Genomic DNA, 16,470 nt, shown 5'->3' on the forward strand with positions numbered 1-16,470 from the left:
AAAAATACTGACTAGGACACCAACGTTGAATTTTACAAACATTTATTCATTTGTAAAGCCAAATATTGATCACATATGCCGTAAGTATTCTTTGTCATCAGGGCTTCTTAAAATGCAGAGTCCAGGGAAGGGATTGAAGCAGTCTTTTCCTTGTGAATAGATCACCTATTAGCAGACAGATTCTGAAAGGTCATCAGTTCGAATCCACCAGCTGCTCTGCATAGGGACGATTAACCAGTAAGCAGGGTATACGTGGGCTTACTTGTGCTTACTTACTAACCTGTAATACAGAATTTTACTACGTCTTTGATGTGGTAAAAAAACGATGAAATTATGCACTACAGATTAGTAAGTAAGCACAAATAAGCCCATGCATACCTTTCCACCCCTGGCATGGGGGAAAGATGTAGCAGTCTGCTTCTGTAAGATTTATAACCTTGGTTACCCTATTTGGCTGTTCTACTCTGTCCTATTGCATCACTATGAGTTGGAATTGACTTGACGGCAGTGGGTTTTAGAGATACATGAGTTGTTTGTCACTGGGCATACACTCATTAAGTCAAATTTTTCCATGTTATGAGTTTTATGAGTTTTCCCATTCTATTTTCTTATCACTGTTGATTAGTCATTTCTGTGTATGTTTGCATCTTTGGCTTTGGTCCAAGTCTTTTGGTAGTTGTAAATGCCTTGGGCATAGTAGGGGATTAAGAAGTAGTGAGGCTTTCCTTGATCACTCTACACACACAAATAAATTAAACACAGAGGTCTTTTAAAGAGGCATAGTAATATTTGGGCTTATAAGTTAAGCCTTCAAAAGTCGGGTTACCTCTATGTGAATTTTGAGTTTTCTTTTAGCTTCATTGACTTCTGGCATTGACCGAAGTCTGAAACTAGCCTGATTTTAATTTCTTATATTAGGAGCTTGGAAGTGAACTTTCACAATTTCATTAAGATGGTTTCCCTCTATCAGTTTTATCTGGGAGGTTTTAAACCCCTAGATTTATAGATTTTTTCCCCCATTATAGGAGCCTTGTTTTCCATTATATCACTCATAATTCCGTTTCACCAGTGACCTCCATGTTGCTAAATCTAAGGGTCGCTTATAAGTCTTCATTTTACTTAAACTGTTAGCAGCATTGGCCCTCACTTAACCACCCTCTTACCTTCTCCTCCTTCACTTGGCTCCAGGAAATAACACTGTAATGGCTTTTATCCTCCTGACTTGCCTCAGTCTCCTTTACTTGTTTTTCTTCTTCTAACCATTTAACTTTCAGGTGCTGCACAGCTTAGTACTTAGACCTCTTTACTACCCACATTCACCCCTTAAGTGATCTACAGACTCTCAGAGCATTATGTCTCATCTCAATACTAACTTCCAAATTTTGTATTTCCAGCCTGGACCTCTCCCCCAAACTACAGGCTCTCCACTTGCATGTTAAGATATCTGTGACTGCCTTCTGACACCAACTCTAAGTGTCTTCTCACACCAGCTGCAGATGCAGCTCTTTTTCTGACCCTTGCCACCTGGAGCTAGGTCATGTCTCAAGTTATAAAGGGCACAGTCCTCCAGACTGCCAAGTCTCCCCAAGACTTCAGACACCAGCTACATGTTTGGGGGTCCCAACAGCACTCTCACTTCTGACCTGCTGACTATAAATTTGGGTGTTCCCACTACTTCCTCAAGACACCAGTTGCAAGCTCAGGGGCTTCAAAGACTCCTTTATTTCTGACTTGTTGGCTACAGATTTGAGGATCCCCACTACTCCCCTCATGTTTGATAATTTGCTAGAACGATTCATAGAACTGAGGAAAGTGCTATACTTAAAATTAGAGTTTTATTATAGCAAAAAGGATACAAATGAACAGACACATAGAATGAGGTCTAGGAAGATCCCCAACAGGGAGTTTCCATGTCCCAAGGGACATGTCACCCTCCCATGCACTGATGTCTATCACCAAGCAGGAAGATCACCTGAGCTTCAGCGTCCAGAGCTTTTTTTTTTTTATTATTAACTTTTATTAAGCTTCAAGTGAACGTTTACAAATCCAATCAGTCTGTCACATATAAGTTTACATACATCTCACTCCCTACTCCCACTTGCTCTCCCCTTCTTGAGTCAGCCCTTTCAGTCTCTCCTTTCGTGACGATTTTGCCGGCTTCTCTCTCTCTCTATCCTCCCATCCCCCCTCCAGACAAGAGTTGCCAACACAATCTCAAGTGTCCACCTGATATAATTAGCTCACTCTTCATCAGCGTCTCGCGTCCAGAGCTTTTATTGGGGTTTCATTAAATAGGCCTGATTGATTGAATCACTGTCCAAGTCTTTGAATGCAGTCTATAGCTACCCTCCCTTTCCCAACAGTTGTGTTGATATCAAGGGGTGGGTCTTTCTGGCATTGCCAGCCCCATCCAACATGTGTCACCTCATTAGCATAAACTCTCAGTTGTGATCTAGAGCCTCTTTATGGATAATAAGACTCCAGTCACTGGGGGGATTCCAAGGGTTTAGAGATTACCTCCCAGGAGGTAAGTTCATTGTATACTCCACAGATATCTAATAGGTACTTAACATATTCAAAGTAGAGCTCTTGATATGTTCAAAGTAGAGCTCTTGACCTTTCTTGCCAAACTTGCTCTTCTCATAGTCTTCACCACCTTGGTTAATGGTGATTCCATCCTTACAGTTGCTTGGATCTTGGAGTCATCCTTGATACCTTCCTTTTCTCAAACCTGTATCAGTTTGTCAGCCAATTCTGATCCCAACCAGCTCTCACCACTTCCACAGTTACTGTCCTGATCCAAGGCTCCATCATCTTTTGTCTGGATTACTGCAGGAGGCATCTAACTAGTCTCCCTACTTCTGCCCTTGTCCACAACAATCCATTCTTAACACAGAGGCCAGAGAGCTAGAGAGATCCTTTTAACGTAAGTTAGGTCATGTGCCTCCTCTGCTCAGAACCCTGCAGGGGCTTCTATCTCACTGAGAGGAAAAGCCAAAGTCATCCAGGGCCGTGAATCCCTAAACTGTCTGGAATACCTGCTTTTCCATTTGTCTTTCTGATGCCATCTATTCTACTCTCCCCGTGCTGTAGCCACAGTGGCCTCCTGGGTATTCATTGAAAACCCCAAGTTGTTCTCTCTGCCTGGAATGTTCTTCCCCGGATATCTGCAGGGTTCACTCCCTCACCTCCTTTGGGTCTTTACTTGAATGAATGTTTCACTTTGCTCTATCTTCTTTGAGAATTCAGAAGTCAGATCTTCATTTATCAATATAAGTCCCCTGATCTTGCACAGTATCTTTCCAATCATTCTTTCTGTGTTTTAGATGTGTTTTCCAAGTTTATCTTCATTTGCAGATACAATTTTTAGGAAAGTTAGTTATGGTCTTACTGCTTTGACCTTAAGTATTTTTGGGTGAGTTTCCATTTCCTTGTACCCTCTTTGTCTCTGCCTGTTCATGTATAATCGATATTATATCCTTTTTTTTTTTTTTAATCTTGAGAAAAATTGCGGCTACTTTTGTAAAATTCTTCACTGAACTTCAGCTTCTTTCCAGGCTTGTGGTCCTCACTTACTGAGAAGAACTGTGTGCCTAGGGTCACACAGTAAATTTGTTTGTCTGACTCTGAAGCCTGTGTTCTTTCTTCTAAGCCGCGCCACCTTCTTCTTTTTACTTCTAAAACAAGTCCAGTGTCTGGCACATGTTTGAATCTGCCCACTCATTCAGAAGTGCCAGGCACTGTTTCGAAGAAGGAGATAGACAGTAAAGAAAATAAAAGAGAACATTACTTAGAGTATTCAGACATGTTTAGTGTTTGGAAAAGATTAAGTAGGAAAGTGCCTGGGGGTTGTCATTATACTGAGAAGGTATGTTTCAATGAAGACTTGGAGGAGGTGATTTAATAAGTTTTTAAATGAGATAGAAGGATAGACCACTTCCAGCCCTGGTACCCACCAACGAACTGAATGCCCTCGCCCTCCCTTTTAAAATACATGATTACCTAAAATTTTAAAATACATGATTACCTAAAAGTTCAAACTGGTTTATTTCTGTAGGGTTAGTTTTCATTTAAGGAGCCGTGGCAGTGCAATGATTAAGTGCTCAGCTGTTTAAGGTTGGCGCTTCAAATCCACTGACAGGTTGGTGGGCCGCTCTGCAGGAGAGAGTTGTGGCAGTCTGCCCTCGTAAAGATTACAGCTTAGAAAACCCTATGAGGGAGTTCTGCATTGTCACGTGGGGTCGTTGTGAGTTGAAATTGACTAGATGGCATCTAACGACAGCAAGAGTTTCCATTTATATCATATGATCGTGTTTTTGCTATAATAGATCAATGTAGTTGCTTGCACATATGTCATGACTATGGAACTGAATCTGCTAGTGTAGGTTTAGCTTCATATAACAGGAACAGTAGTGTTTTAAATAAGATGGTTTACTTTTTCTTTCATGTAAAAGATGTTCAGAGGTAGAGGGTCCAGCACTGGCATGGATGGATGGTCCATAAAATCCTCATGGATCCAGGCTCCTTCCAATTCACAGCTTTTGATTATATGACCTTCAGACTTGTGATCTGGCTTTTGGAGCTCCAACCATCAAATCCAAATTGCCGAAGGCAGATTATGGAGAAGAAGAGACTCCCTAAAATTGCATGCTGTACTTCTGCCTACATCTTAGAGGTCTAAACTTAGTTATGTGGCCATATCCTGTTGTACAAAAGTCTAGGGAGAAAAACCTTTTAGCTGGGTGGCAATGTGTCCAACATAAAATCAGGTTCTTGTTACTAAGAAGGAAGGGCAGTTGGCTATTGGAAGACAATTGGCAGTCTCCAGCACAGCTGGAAATTAAATGTTAGCTGAAAGAGCTACAGCTAATTAAAATGTAGAGGTGTGCTGGTAGAAGTCTCACCTTCCATGCCGGAGACTCAGCTTTGATTCTCAGCCAGTACAGCTTACGTGCAGCCACCACCCATCTGTCAGTGGAGGCGTGCATGTTGCCATGAGGCTGAACAGGTTTCAGCAGAGCTTCCAGATTAAGACAGACTAGGATGAAAGGCATGACTATCCGTTACTGAAAATCAGCCCGTGAAAACTGTATATCACAGTGGTTCAGTTCACAGTTCATCGTGGGGATGGTGAAGGACCAGGCAGCATTTCATCCCTTTCTGCTTGGAGTTACCATGAGTCAAAAGCCAACTTGACGCCAGCTAACAACAGCAATTAAAATATTGGCTCATGTTAAGAACCTTAAATCTTTCCAAGTTGCCATCCTCAGTAATTTTTTTTAATTAAATGATTGTTGAGTTAGATTGGTATTCTAAGTCACATGTATTTTGTAACACTTTATCTATACATCTCTCTGTCTATCTATCTGTCACACTGGTAACTGCAGCTTTCTTATGTGCATTTGTCTCTACCACCTTCCTCTGAGAGCCTGTTGACCCAAAGTTCCTGGCAGAGTGCACAACATTCATTTCATTAATTTATTCAGCTAACTTTTTTATTGGATACCATTATCACCTGGCATCATCTAGGTGCTAGGCATACAGTAAAAACAAGGAAAGCTTACATTCTAATGGGGGAGATAAACTGTGAACAAATATATAGATAAAGAAAAATGAAGCAATAAATTAATGTCCCTGAAGTACAGCAGTCCTAGAAATTAGAGAGATGAGCTGCTCTGTGCCTTAACCTTGTATACACTAAATTGCATGAAGTGGAACCAGGTTTTTGTATTACTGTATTTTTCTTTTTGAATCGTGCTTTAGGTGAAAGATTACAGCTCAAGTTAATTTCTCTTTCCAAAACTTATACACTTGTTGTTTTGTGACATTGGTTACAATCCCTACAATATGACAGCACTCTCCCCCTTTCCACCCTGGGTTCCCTGTGTCTGTTAGACCAGTTCTTGCCCTTCTTGTCTTCTCCTTCTGCTTTTAGACAGGAGCTGCCCATTTGATCTCATATATTTGATTGAACTAAGAAGCACATTCCTCACATGTATTATATTTTGTTTTATAACCCCCCCAAAAATATTTTTGTTTTATAGGCCTGTCTAATCTTTGATATTACTGTATTTTCCAAGGGAATTATGTAATAGTCCATTGATTTTGCTACTTTTAACAAAGTAGCTTTTAATTAGTATTTGTTTCTCCAAATGTAGAAAAATGATTATTGAAAGTATCTTCAAATCTCAACTAGACATGCAGTTTTACAAATTATACTTAAATTATTTCTAATGATAAAAATATTACTAGGAAATATCTATTATCAGTTGATAAAGCTTTCTTTGAATATCACATGTATGAGCTCATATCATAATTCATTATATGAAAAGTACCTATTTGAATGTATTTGTGTGTGTCGGGGGGTATAATTTCAGGATTCACAGCTGGTGATAGAAGCTTATAAGTCAGGGTTTGAGCCTCCCGGAGACATCGAATTTGAGGATTACACTCAGCCAATGAAGCGCACCGTGTCTGATAACAGCCTTTCCAATTCCAGAGGAGAAGGCAAACAAGAGCACAAACCTGGTGGCAAGTCCAAAGGAAAGTTATGGCCGTTCATCAAAAAAAATAAGGTACTGATGGTGGACCCAGTGTAAAACGAGTTTTCTAGAAAGTGTGGAAATTTTTGCCTTTTTAGCCGTAAAAAAGTGAGATTTTAAACCTTCAGTTTCAGAACGCAAAAAGCTAGCGTGCTATTTTATTTCAAAACAGCATTCCTCTTTGGTGGTGGTATCCTTGCCATGGCCATTTGTCTTCTTTCAGATGCATTATCACTTGTACCGTGTCACGCACACTAACAGATTAATGACCTTTTGGTTGTTTCTCATCCCTCCTTACACTCCAAAGTCTCCTAGACTGCTGGCTACCTCGGCGGGGAAAGGGGGTATTATGCAGAATTCTACTAACAATTTGTCAGCACATCTCACTGAGTTGCTACCATGGGTTAATAACTTGGTTTTGAATTCATGTTAACATGTGTATCCATGAACATTTTCATTTTCTTTTTATAGTGTGATACATAGGTGCATGACAGCATTAACCTGGGGACATAAAATAGGATCAAGACAACACTACTGCGTTAACCTTAGAATATATTAATGTTTAATTTGAAAAGACTGTCTGGCTGTTTTCACCTTAGCATTTAAGGTCTTTCATTTCCTCCCATCAAGCTATGTTAGTTTAGGTAGTTCTGAAATATTTATTTATCCGTCTGGCTTAAACTGATTTCGAATAACTAATTAGAACTGTAGTTTGCATGTGAAAGTCTGCATGAGCTTCTTGTCAAATATTTCTTGCTATTCTTCTGTTGCATTACTTACTAAAATTCCCACTTTCATCCTATTCTTCATTTAACATATTCTACATGTTTTCTTTTGGACCATGGCCTAAATATTTGATTGTGTTTTACTTGCTTTGGATTTCAAATATTATTTGATGCTTATTTTTGTTTTGTGTCTTATCTTCTTGTTTCTGATTTTTACTCTGTCACTGCTCCATCTCTCACATGTAGCTTATGTCCCTTTTAACATCCCCCCATCAGCCTCCCCCACCTCCCCCTGCCTCTGCCTCACCCTCTGCTGTTCCCAACGGCCCCCAGTCTCCCAAGCAGCAAAAGGAACCCCTCTCCCATCGCTTCAACGAGTTCATGACCTCCAAACCCAAAATCCACTGCTTCAGGAGCCTAAAGCGTGGGGTAAGTTCTGCTCCAGAATCCTGTCTCTCTTGCGCACTTTTGTTGCATGTTTTGTTCTGCATAACTTATTTTGTTTGTGAATGAATCCATTGTGTTTTCCCATAACATAAAAAAAAAAAAGAACTTATGATTCATTATAGCTAAAAAGAGAGACAGAACGAGGAGGAAAGAAACAAGGAAGATGGATGGAAGGAAAAAGAGAGAAAGCAAGCCAGCTCAGAGTTCTCTTTGTCTCTAGTACATTTTTGGAAAGACTTTTTCCCACTTCCCCTTTATAACATCCAAGTCATTAATATTTTACTCAAAAAATGGAACTTAGGTTCTAAAACTAATAACATATGAAGAATTGGAAGGCACCGTATAATTATTTGCTTAATAGTTACTAAAACACTGTGAGTGTAATAAAGATACTTCTTTTTGAGCTGTGCCTCAGGGCATTAAGGGGAAATGTCATAAGTCACAGTGTTTTTACCGGCTATTTTGGTGAAATTATAAGATGTTAATAAAATGTTTGGTGACTGAAAAAGGCCTAATGCAGTATTTATTTTTAAAGGGTGAAGTAATAATAGCAGCTGGCATTGAGTGCTTATTATTTGCCAGACCCTGTTCTACATGCTTATTTGCTTTTTTGACCACCCTATGAAAGAAGCCTAGGTACTAATAGTTCCTCATTTTACTAATAAGGAAATTGAGGCATAGAAAGGTTAAAGATGTGCCTATGATCAAGCTAGGAAGATGTAGAGCCGGGATTTAAATCCAGAGACTCAGCTTACAGAGTCTGAGATTCTGTGACACCCACAGGGAAAGTCTGTTATAATGTGGTTGACCCATAAGTAGATGTTCTTAAGACTCAAGTTTGCCATTCTAATTAAGATTGGATGCGTTTAAGTCACAGGGTTTGATGGAATTGATCCAGCAACCCAGTGTAGATGCTGTTTTGGTTTACAGAGAAAAAATTGAAATAAAATAATTTATAGTCTCTTGAATATATCTTTTTTTTTTTTAATATATCTAAATGGTCAGTCTAGTCTAAGCCTTCCCAAAAATACTTTTTTATAATGAATAATAAATGTGGCAGTTCAGACTCAACAGATATTTAGTGCATAACACACCTAGTAAGGTTTCTTATCTTTTCCTGTGGGAGTTGCAAGGCAGTTGTAATGGGATGCTTTCTTGCACAAACACAGTTTTTACTTTTCTCCTAGATCTTCAGTCAACTCATAGCTGGGTTACTTCTTTCCATATACAGCCCAATAGTTATCACTAAAATCAGAGCTAGATGCCAGCCTTTAGGTTGATAAGTAGCATGAGCAGGTAAAGTCAAGTGCAATATTAGCCCTAAACTAAAAATTCCTAAGTTTTATTTCCTCAAGTGTCAGCTGACACACTGTCATGGGAAGAGATTTCAAGCCATAACTCATTAGGTACATGAGAAGTACTCTTAGTTTTGGCATCAGCAGCTGGTTACCAGGAAGTGACTAACACTAGTCACTGTTGAGCTGACGATGGTAATTTTTCAAGCCTACAAAAAAGTGTTCTGTATGAAAAAACAATGTAAATATATAACAGATATAATTGTCTTTTTAAATAAAGGATACAAATACTTCTTTACATGTAGCATTCCTTTAATAAGAAAACCTCAAAGCTTTATGCAAAGAATACAGTTGGTGGGCATTGATCAATGGAATTATCTTATTTTAGGTTACCCAGCATATCAGGATAAGAATTAGAAATTTAATTTTTAAATATTTTAAGAGAGGCATTGTTGGAAGTCAGAGTATGACTTCAAACATGGGTGACGGATTGCACTGAGCTCTATTATTAGGCCTTGCTGAGGAATCTGCAGCTTCCTGGCTCAGTGATGCTGGCTTTTATAACTCCCCATCCATCTCCACTCCAGTAGCTCATCAAAGAGTTTCTAACATAAGAGCAGGATGTTTTTGCTAGACTGTAAAGTTTTCTATTAACTGTAAACCAGTTAACCCATCTCTGCCACTTCTGAAACCTTTACCAAGCATTCATTTATTATTTTTGTAATGAATATCTGTGTATTTGTCTTTTGGAATCTCATCTTGAAGTATATTGAATATTCATAATTGTTTACCATTTGTTTATGTATTTATCCCATTCTGCCACTCAACATTGAAAAGTCTGTTGGTTGCAAATGGTTTCTGAATCTGTGTTTCATGGTGTTCTCTAAATGTTAAAACCAAAGAATGTCAGTATTGGTAAGTGTAAGAAAAAGATGACCAGAAAAAAATATAACACTTAAGAACAAAAACCAGCAAAATGGAAAGCTGCTTATTGATATGATTTAAAGGAAAACTCGTTTTACCATAATTGGCAAAGTGAATTTCATTTCCTAGTCCTCACATCCATGTTTAGCAAACCTCTGTTTAAAAAACTTCCTAAAAGGTGATTGTGTCTTTCTGAGGATAAACACACATATACACAGAAACGTACTAGAAGCATTAGTAAATAGAAAAGTGTTTTGTTTCCATCATTTTTGGTCCATCTGTTCTTATTTAGGGTCAAATTTAATGTTTCTTTCTTCAGGAAATAGCAGTGAAAAAAAAATAGAGAAAAGAAAGAAGAAAGGGGAAATACATCGTAGAAGTAAAATTAGGAAGTTCAAAAAACGAATCTAAAGTTTGGGGAAATAAATTTGATTTTAAAGCAGTCTCAACATGGGAGGTGTGTGGTTTATAGATCCATGACTAAAATGATACAGTCATTGCTACCATTTGGTTTATTCTTCTTTTAAACTCCAGACTATTGTGCCAAAGATAATTTAGTTTGGAAAAGCATCCTAGGACAATAACAAATCTATTATTTTAATATGTCTTTTAATTTATTGTGTTTTGCAGCTTTCCAGTACAGATTTCAATCATTTGTTTCTGTCATCAGAATGTATAAATTATGTGCAAATATCTCTTGGCATAACTGATTTTGTTTCTAAATGCTTAAACAGGATAAAATGTTTTTTCATTGGAAGCCGTTGATACTTGTAACAAAATTTTATTTCCTCAAACGTCTTTAATGATTGGTGTGCCACCTGAGTGTTAGTAATTATTTCATCTTCATGTAAGTCAAAGAAGAATGCAACTAGATTGTATGTTCTTAATTTGCAGTCTGCAAGTTTTAACTTTATTGCCTTAAATTAAGATTTCTTTTCTGGTCTGAGCAAGTGGCTTCTAAATCTAAAATATTGACATTTTTCCCCCATATTTTAGAATTAATTATATGGAAAAATACCACCAAGTTTGATCAAACGATCTTGAAAATTATTACCAATTGTTTGTCAAATGTTACAATCTTATGGTTAATATTATTTATTTTATCTTGTTTTCTTGCTGATTATTGGCAGACTCAGTCTTTCTGTTTTCACAAAGAACTCATGAAGAGGACAATAGGGAAACCCACGTATGCCTTTGAGGCTAGGGACTATGTTGTAAGTTCACCTGTGACGGCCAGGTCATACAGTCATGGCACAGCCACTAACCCCATTGACCACCAAGACTGGGGACCCAAATGCACCCTGCTGTGCTTCCACATACATGAAATTCTTAATTGAAAGAACTGGACACAGGAAAAAGTCTAACGTATAAATTCAACCCTAGGTTACTTCATCTGAAAAACTTGCTTGAAAAAGGGAAGCAAACTTCCTAAACATGCCAGCAAACTGAGCTTGGGGTTTTTTTTTTTTCCCCCCCCTTTTCATTCTTGCTCTGGTAAAATCTTTAAAGGAATTGTGATTGCTGTCGATAAGATGTCACTGGGTTTGTGTATGATTTCATGGCAGAATTTCACCCATAAAACACAGCTGCGGAGTGTGCTTATAGGAGAATGACACTCTTACAAGCTGCAGTTGTAGCGCAGTGATCCATATCCATGTTTGGAGCAAATGAATCCGTAGGGGACTTATGTGCATAAAGCTTGGAGAACAAAAAAAACCAATGAAGCATGAGCAAGTTCATAAAAATGATTTTCCATGGACCTTGAATACATATGCTTATATGCTTATTCTTATTGTCCCCTTTCTTTGTACTTGAGGTTAGTGCCTGTGACTGTCCAATAACACATGGACTTGCTGGCTCTGTGTTCCCTCATGTGTTATTGACGCTTGTGGCTCCCAAGGCTCTTTAATTGTCGCCTGAAACTGACAGCTTTTTAGTTCTTCAAGTGTCTAGCAATGCACTTAATGAAGCCTTTAAAAATACTCTTTTAGCACATGATTAGGTTTCTAATTTTAAACCATCTAATTGGCTGGCTTACAAGTGAAAGCTGAAAACCAGTTTATAATGGTTAAAAAGAATACTGTATACCATGATGGCGCTTCTGTCAATGATCAGCCACTGCCCGCTTCAGAAAATTGAATTTGTCTTAGAATTCACAACTTCCCATTTCTATTGGAATCTTAAACTTTCAATCCTAATGACTTGTTTTGACTATGAAGTGGTAATATTCCTTTGCTATAGTTTTGATATTATTCTGGTTTTAGAGTGTTCAAGAAAGAATATATGACCTCAAGTAACTGAAGGAGCTGAATAGAGAGCAAACAGTGTATGTAGTTTGGATGTTGACTCTTTGAATTAGCCACATTTAGACAATAGTGTGGGAGGAAACAATTGTATAGGTAGTGGTAGGAAGATACTTGGAAAGTTTTCTGCTGTGCACCATAAGTGTTGTCTGTATGTACAAAGAACTCAAGTTGTGACAAATAGATCTATGCTAAAGTTCACAGGAAGGCTCCAGTCACTAATGCAGGCTGTCTACATCTGAATAGTCACGGGTGTGACTCTATGTGCCTTTCTTTCAAAACTTTTAGCTTGCTATTTCTTTCCTTAAAAGTCTCTTCTTTCCACACAAGAACAATTCCATTTAAAACTTAATGCCTGTTTATAAAGAAGTGCTGACTTTGATTTAATCCTAAGAATTTGATTTTTTTAAGCCTAGCTAAGGAATTTTAAGGCGCCTTAGTGGCACGGTGGCCAAAGTGCTTGCCTGTGAACCAGAAGGTCTGTGGTTCAAAGCCACCAGCTGCGCCGCTGGAGGAAGATGTGGCAGTTTGCTTCCATAAGGATTTACAGCCTTGGAGACCCTATGGGGCAGTTCTACTCTGTCCCGTAAGATCGCTATGAGTCAGACTCGACAGCAGTGGGTTTGGTTTTTTGGTTTTTAAGGAGTTTTAACCCTCCCTACCACACCACTGCCCCACCCCACCCCACCCCACCCCCCAATGTAAAGCAATATGTACTTTCTTTGGTATCTTGTCACAAAAAAATTTTTTTAATGGATCCTACCAGCAGTTAGTTGCCTTAACTTTTTAGGATTGATAACAGCTGAGTGAGTATCACTGAGTTCTTAAATACTGCGTTATAGCCATAGAGCAGGATTCCCCTGTTAATGACGAACTGAATGTTTCTTTTCCCACTTTTGAGATGTCCTCTAAGCTCTGTTTTTGGATCCAGTAATCACTGTACCTCTGCTAATCTCCACGCCCAGCAGGATTGCAGCTGCTGAGGCGTGATAATTATCAGGAAGTCCATAGTAAGGAGCATCCCTTGACAGTTGAAAGAGTTGGCTACTAATTTCCTAAAGGTAACTTTCAAGAACAGTAACTCCTGTCAATTCCCCCAAAAGATCTATAACCCCTGTGGATATGACTCAGTGTTAAATAGAAAACCTCCAAAGACCCCCACAGAGCAGGATGTGGTTTGTGGTGCTGTGAGCCAGCAGGTGGGACAGAGCATGCACGGCCTTTCTGCCTTCAGGCCGATGCGAGAGGCTTTCTGAGCTGAGATGTTTCTTAGAGCAGCTTCTGATCCTTGGTTACCCATTCACCAATCTGGGAGTTTTGCCTTCATGCCTTTAAGAAATGCAATGTTCATATTTAATCAATTTTCTTATGATAAAAATATTACATGTATGTCATGGAAGAGGTTGGTGTTCAGACGTTTTTAGTCTATGTAAAACTTGCCTTGGGAAATTTGGTGAACAAAAAAAAGCTATATGATTATTTTTGTCATTTATACTCATTTTATGCCACCAGCACAAACTTCGGCTGACATGACCAATACAAAATTGTAAACAAAAACTCCTTTTCCCTTTGTCTTTGCTCTGGCAATGTGGCAGCTAAAGGAAGGTTTCGTAGGGATCAGCCTCTCTTGTGAACTTTTGCACAGATTCGCTACAAGCCATTTTCACGAATTGACAGGTGCATTTACGTGTTATGTTAATACAGTGGAACTGGGGAAGTTCCTTTTCTTCTGATGTGCTGTTGTTTTCTCTCCCTCTCTCTTGTTTTCCTGTTACCCCTTCAATTTTTACATGAAGCTTTCTCTCAAGCTGGTAAGCACAATTCTTCCTTGCATGGCCTGAGTCTGAATCAGGTTCTTCTGTGTGTTGTGGGTGCTGTGCCAGGGACCTATCTTCAGAATTAACTGCTGCTCTGTGTGCTTTTATCGGCATTTCTTTATTAAACCTTTTGAATACAAAGGTCCAGAATCTAATAGAGGGGATCGTAATCTTTTAAAGCTGCTAAGAAAATTAACACTTAACACATAATTTTGGTTTTCTTTACTATAGGGGCTTTAAGAGGATGGCAGAAGTTGATAAACTGCTTATATACATGTAAACATAAATATTAAATGCTGTAGAGTTTATTCATTGGATCATTTTGAATAAAAATAAATCTAATAATTGAAAGCTGCTCCTCCCTGAGAGCCACAAGAGTGGATGGGAAAAGCTGAGACCCTGAGGGAGACATGCAGAAATGATGCTAACCTGTGGTGGCCACTCAGGTTTAAAGCAGCCTTTGAGAACTGAAAAAAAAAAAAAAGCAAGTTTTTCAGGCGCTACATAAGTCTGTGCCCTGTGGATGGTTAATTTAAGAGGCCACAGATGATTTTATGGACGGTAAAAAGAGCCTCCTAAGCCTTTCAGAATTGTTTACTTAGTGTCTTGTGTTGTTTTATCTTTATTGCCCTAGCGAACATTCAAACTAATAATTAAATTTATTAAAAGAAACTCTTAACCAACATAACCCATAACAGTACTTCAAATATATATAAGTTACATAATATTCTCAAATTTCACAGCAGATATCCGAAAATAATGGGCAATGATAAACTGTGACAATTTAGCCAGGAATAAGATCAACACTTTATGCACTGCTGTTGATAACTTAGGATAGTATTTTATGGTTATCCTTATATATACATTTACGTGTATGTACATGTACATATACATAATGTACACATACATGGACATGTATATGTAATACATATTTTTTCAACCTGATTCAGTGTTTGGCAACTGGCTTAACCCTAAACAAAAGGGATACTGAAATAAAATCCTGAGATGAGTCCTTGATTAACGTCTGTACAAGACAGAAATAAATCTAGACACTTAGATGAATTGAGTTTATCAGCAGTATTAATTTGGGAGAAATTGACTCAGTTGACTTGGAGGTTTTCTCAGATGACAGGGTTTATTTCTTGCCCTTGGTTCTTTTGCTGAGATGCTAGCAGCAAGAAGTGATATTATTAAACAGTCTTTCTGTTTCAAATACATCTTACCAACTTTGTATTGAATTGTTGTTTTATGCCATTACTTTGAAGCAAATAAACATGTGCAGTGTTGTACAAGAAATGGCTTGGGTATGAAAAATGATAAAATCACAAGAGGCACTTGTGCTATTTGGTTGGAAATGCCCAGGAACAAGTGTTTGACTCCATTAGCATGTAAAATAAGATCCTTTTACATAGCATAGCCACTTAAAATATGTGTGTGATCCCCTCTTCCAATAGCAGTGCCACCTAGTATGGCTGGTAAACTGAGGAGCTCCAAAGATTTCTGAAAATATATTTTGACTCAAAGCTGGAAATAAAAATTCCTTCATAGGTCAGTATTGTTTAAAAGCATTCACACTTCAAAAGGCTAATTAGGTGAAATGACCTTTTAAAGTCACTCTGGAAACCTTAAGTTTCTTTGGCTTGAGAAGAAGCCATTAACCCTAATCTCCAAAGGGGACGTGAAGTTTTGTTTAAGGCAGTTACTGAGATTAGTTTTTAAATAATAACACAGAAGCATCTATTAAAAGAGACCTAATTGTTTTTTTTTTTTTTTTTGTAAATCATCAGTGTTGTATTTTTATCATTGTTGTTTAGGGTATCTATTTATAAGTCATAAGTACAGTGTGTTTTCCTTATAGATTTCTTTGTAGCTGTTTATGTACCAATGTAAATCTTATACCAGTTCACAGTCTAGACCTGTCCTGTTCAATACAGTAGCCACTAGCTACATATGGCTATTTATTTTTTTTAAGTAAAATTAAATAAATTTTAAAATTCAGTTCCACAGTTGCACTAGCCACGTTTTAAGTGCTCAATGGCCAGGTACGTGTAGCTGATGGCTACTGTATTGGACACTGGAGATGTAGAACTTTCCATCATTGCAGGAAGTTGTATTGAACTCGTAGCCAATTAGAGTTAGATGAAACCTGAGAAAGCTTCTAATCCAACCCCACCCATCAGGACAAAAGCATAGAAGGGCAAGTTGCCAGCTATATAGTATCAGAGCTCCACAGCCTCGCCCAGGGCCCTACAAGGGCCACACAGGTAGTAAGCTCATTGACCGCTTATTAGGTTTCCTGAATTCTGGAGCAGTGCGTCTCACACTGTTTTACTGTTTTGTTGCATTCCAGCTTTAAAAAAAAAAACCTCAATTCTAGAAAACATGCTGATCTGCTATGAGTAAATTCAGCATGAGTA

The 16,470-nt window shown here is 38.2% G+C and overlaps 1 protein-coding gene across 5 annotated transcripts in view; it reads left to right on the plus strand.

Moving 5' to 3' along the window:
• Positions 1–16,470, plus strand: part of FNBP1 (formin binding protein 1) — a 149,337-nt gene that overhangs the window by 115,060 nt on the left and 17,807 nt on the right. For 4 of the 5 annotated variants that reach the window (XM_023544839.2, XM_064291330.1, XM_064291332.1 and 1 more), the window contains exon 9: positions 6,378–6,575. In XM_023544839.2, the coding sequence (XP_023400607.2) occupies positions 6,378–6,575 (198 nt within the window). Of the gene's footprint in view, positions 1–6,377; positions 6,576–7,513; positions 7,697–16,470 lie in introns of all 5 variants that reach the window. The other variant, XM_064291333.1, reaches the window with a different exon arrangement.

Source organism: Loxodonta africana, chromosome 9 (genome assembly GCF_030014295.1).
Source record: "Loxodonta africana isolate mLoxAfr1 chromosome 9, mLoxAfr1.hap2, whole genome shotgun sequence".
In the NCBI taxonomy this organism is placed as follows: domain Eukaryota; kingdom Metazoa; phylum Chordata; class Mammalia; order Proboscidea; family Elephantidae; genus Loxodonta; species Loxodonta africana.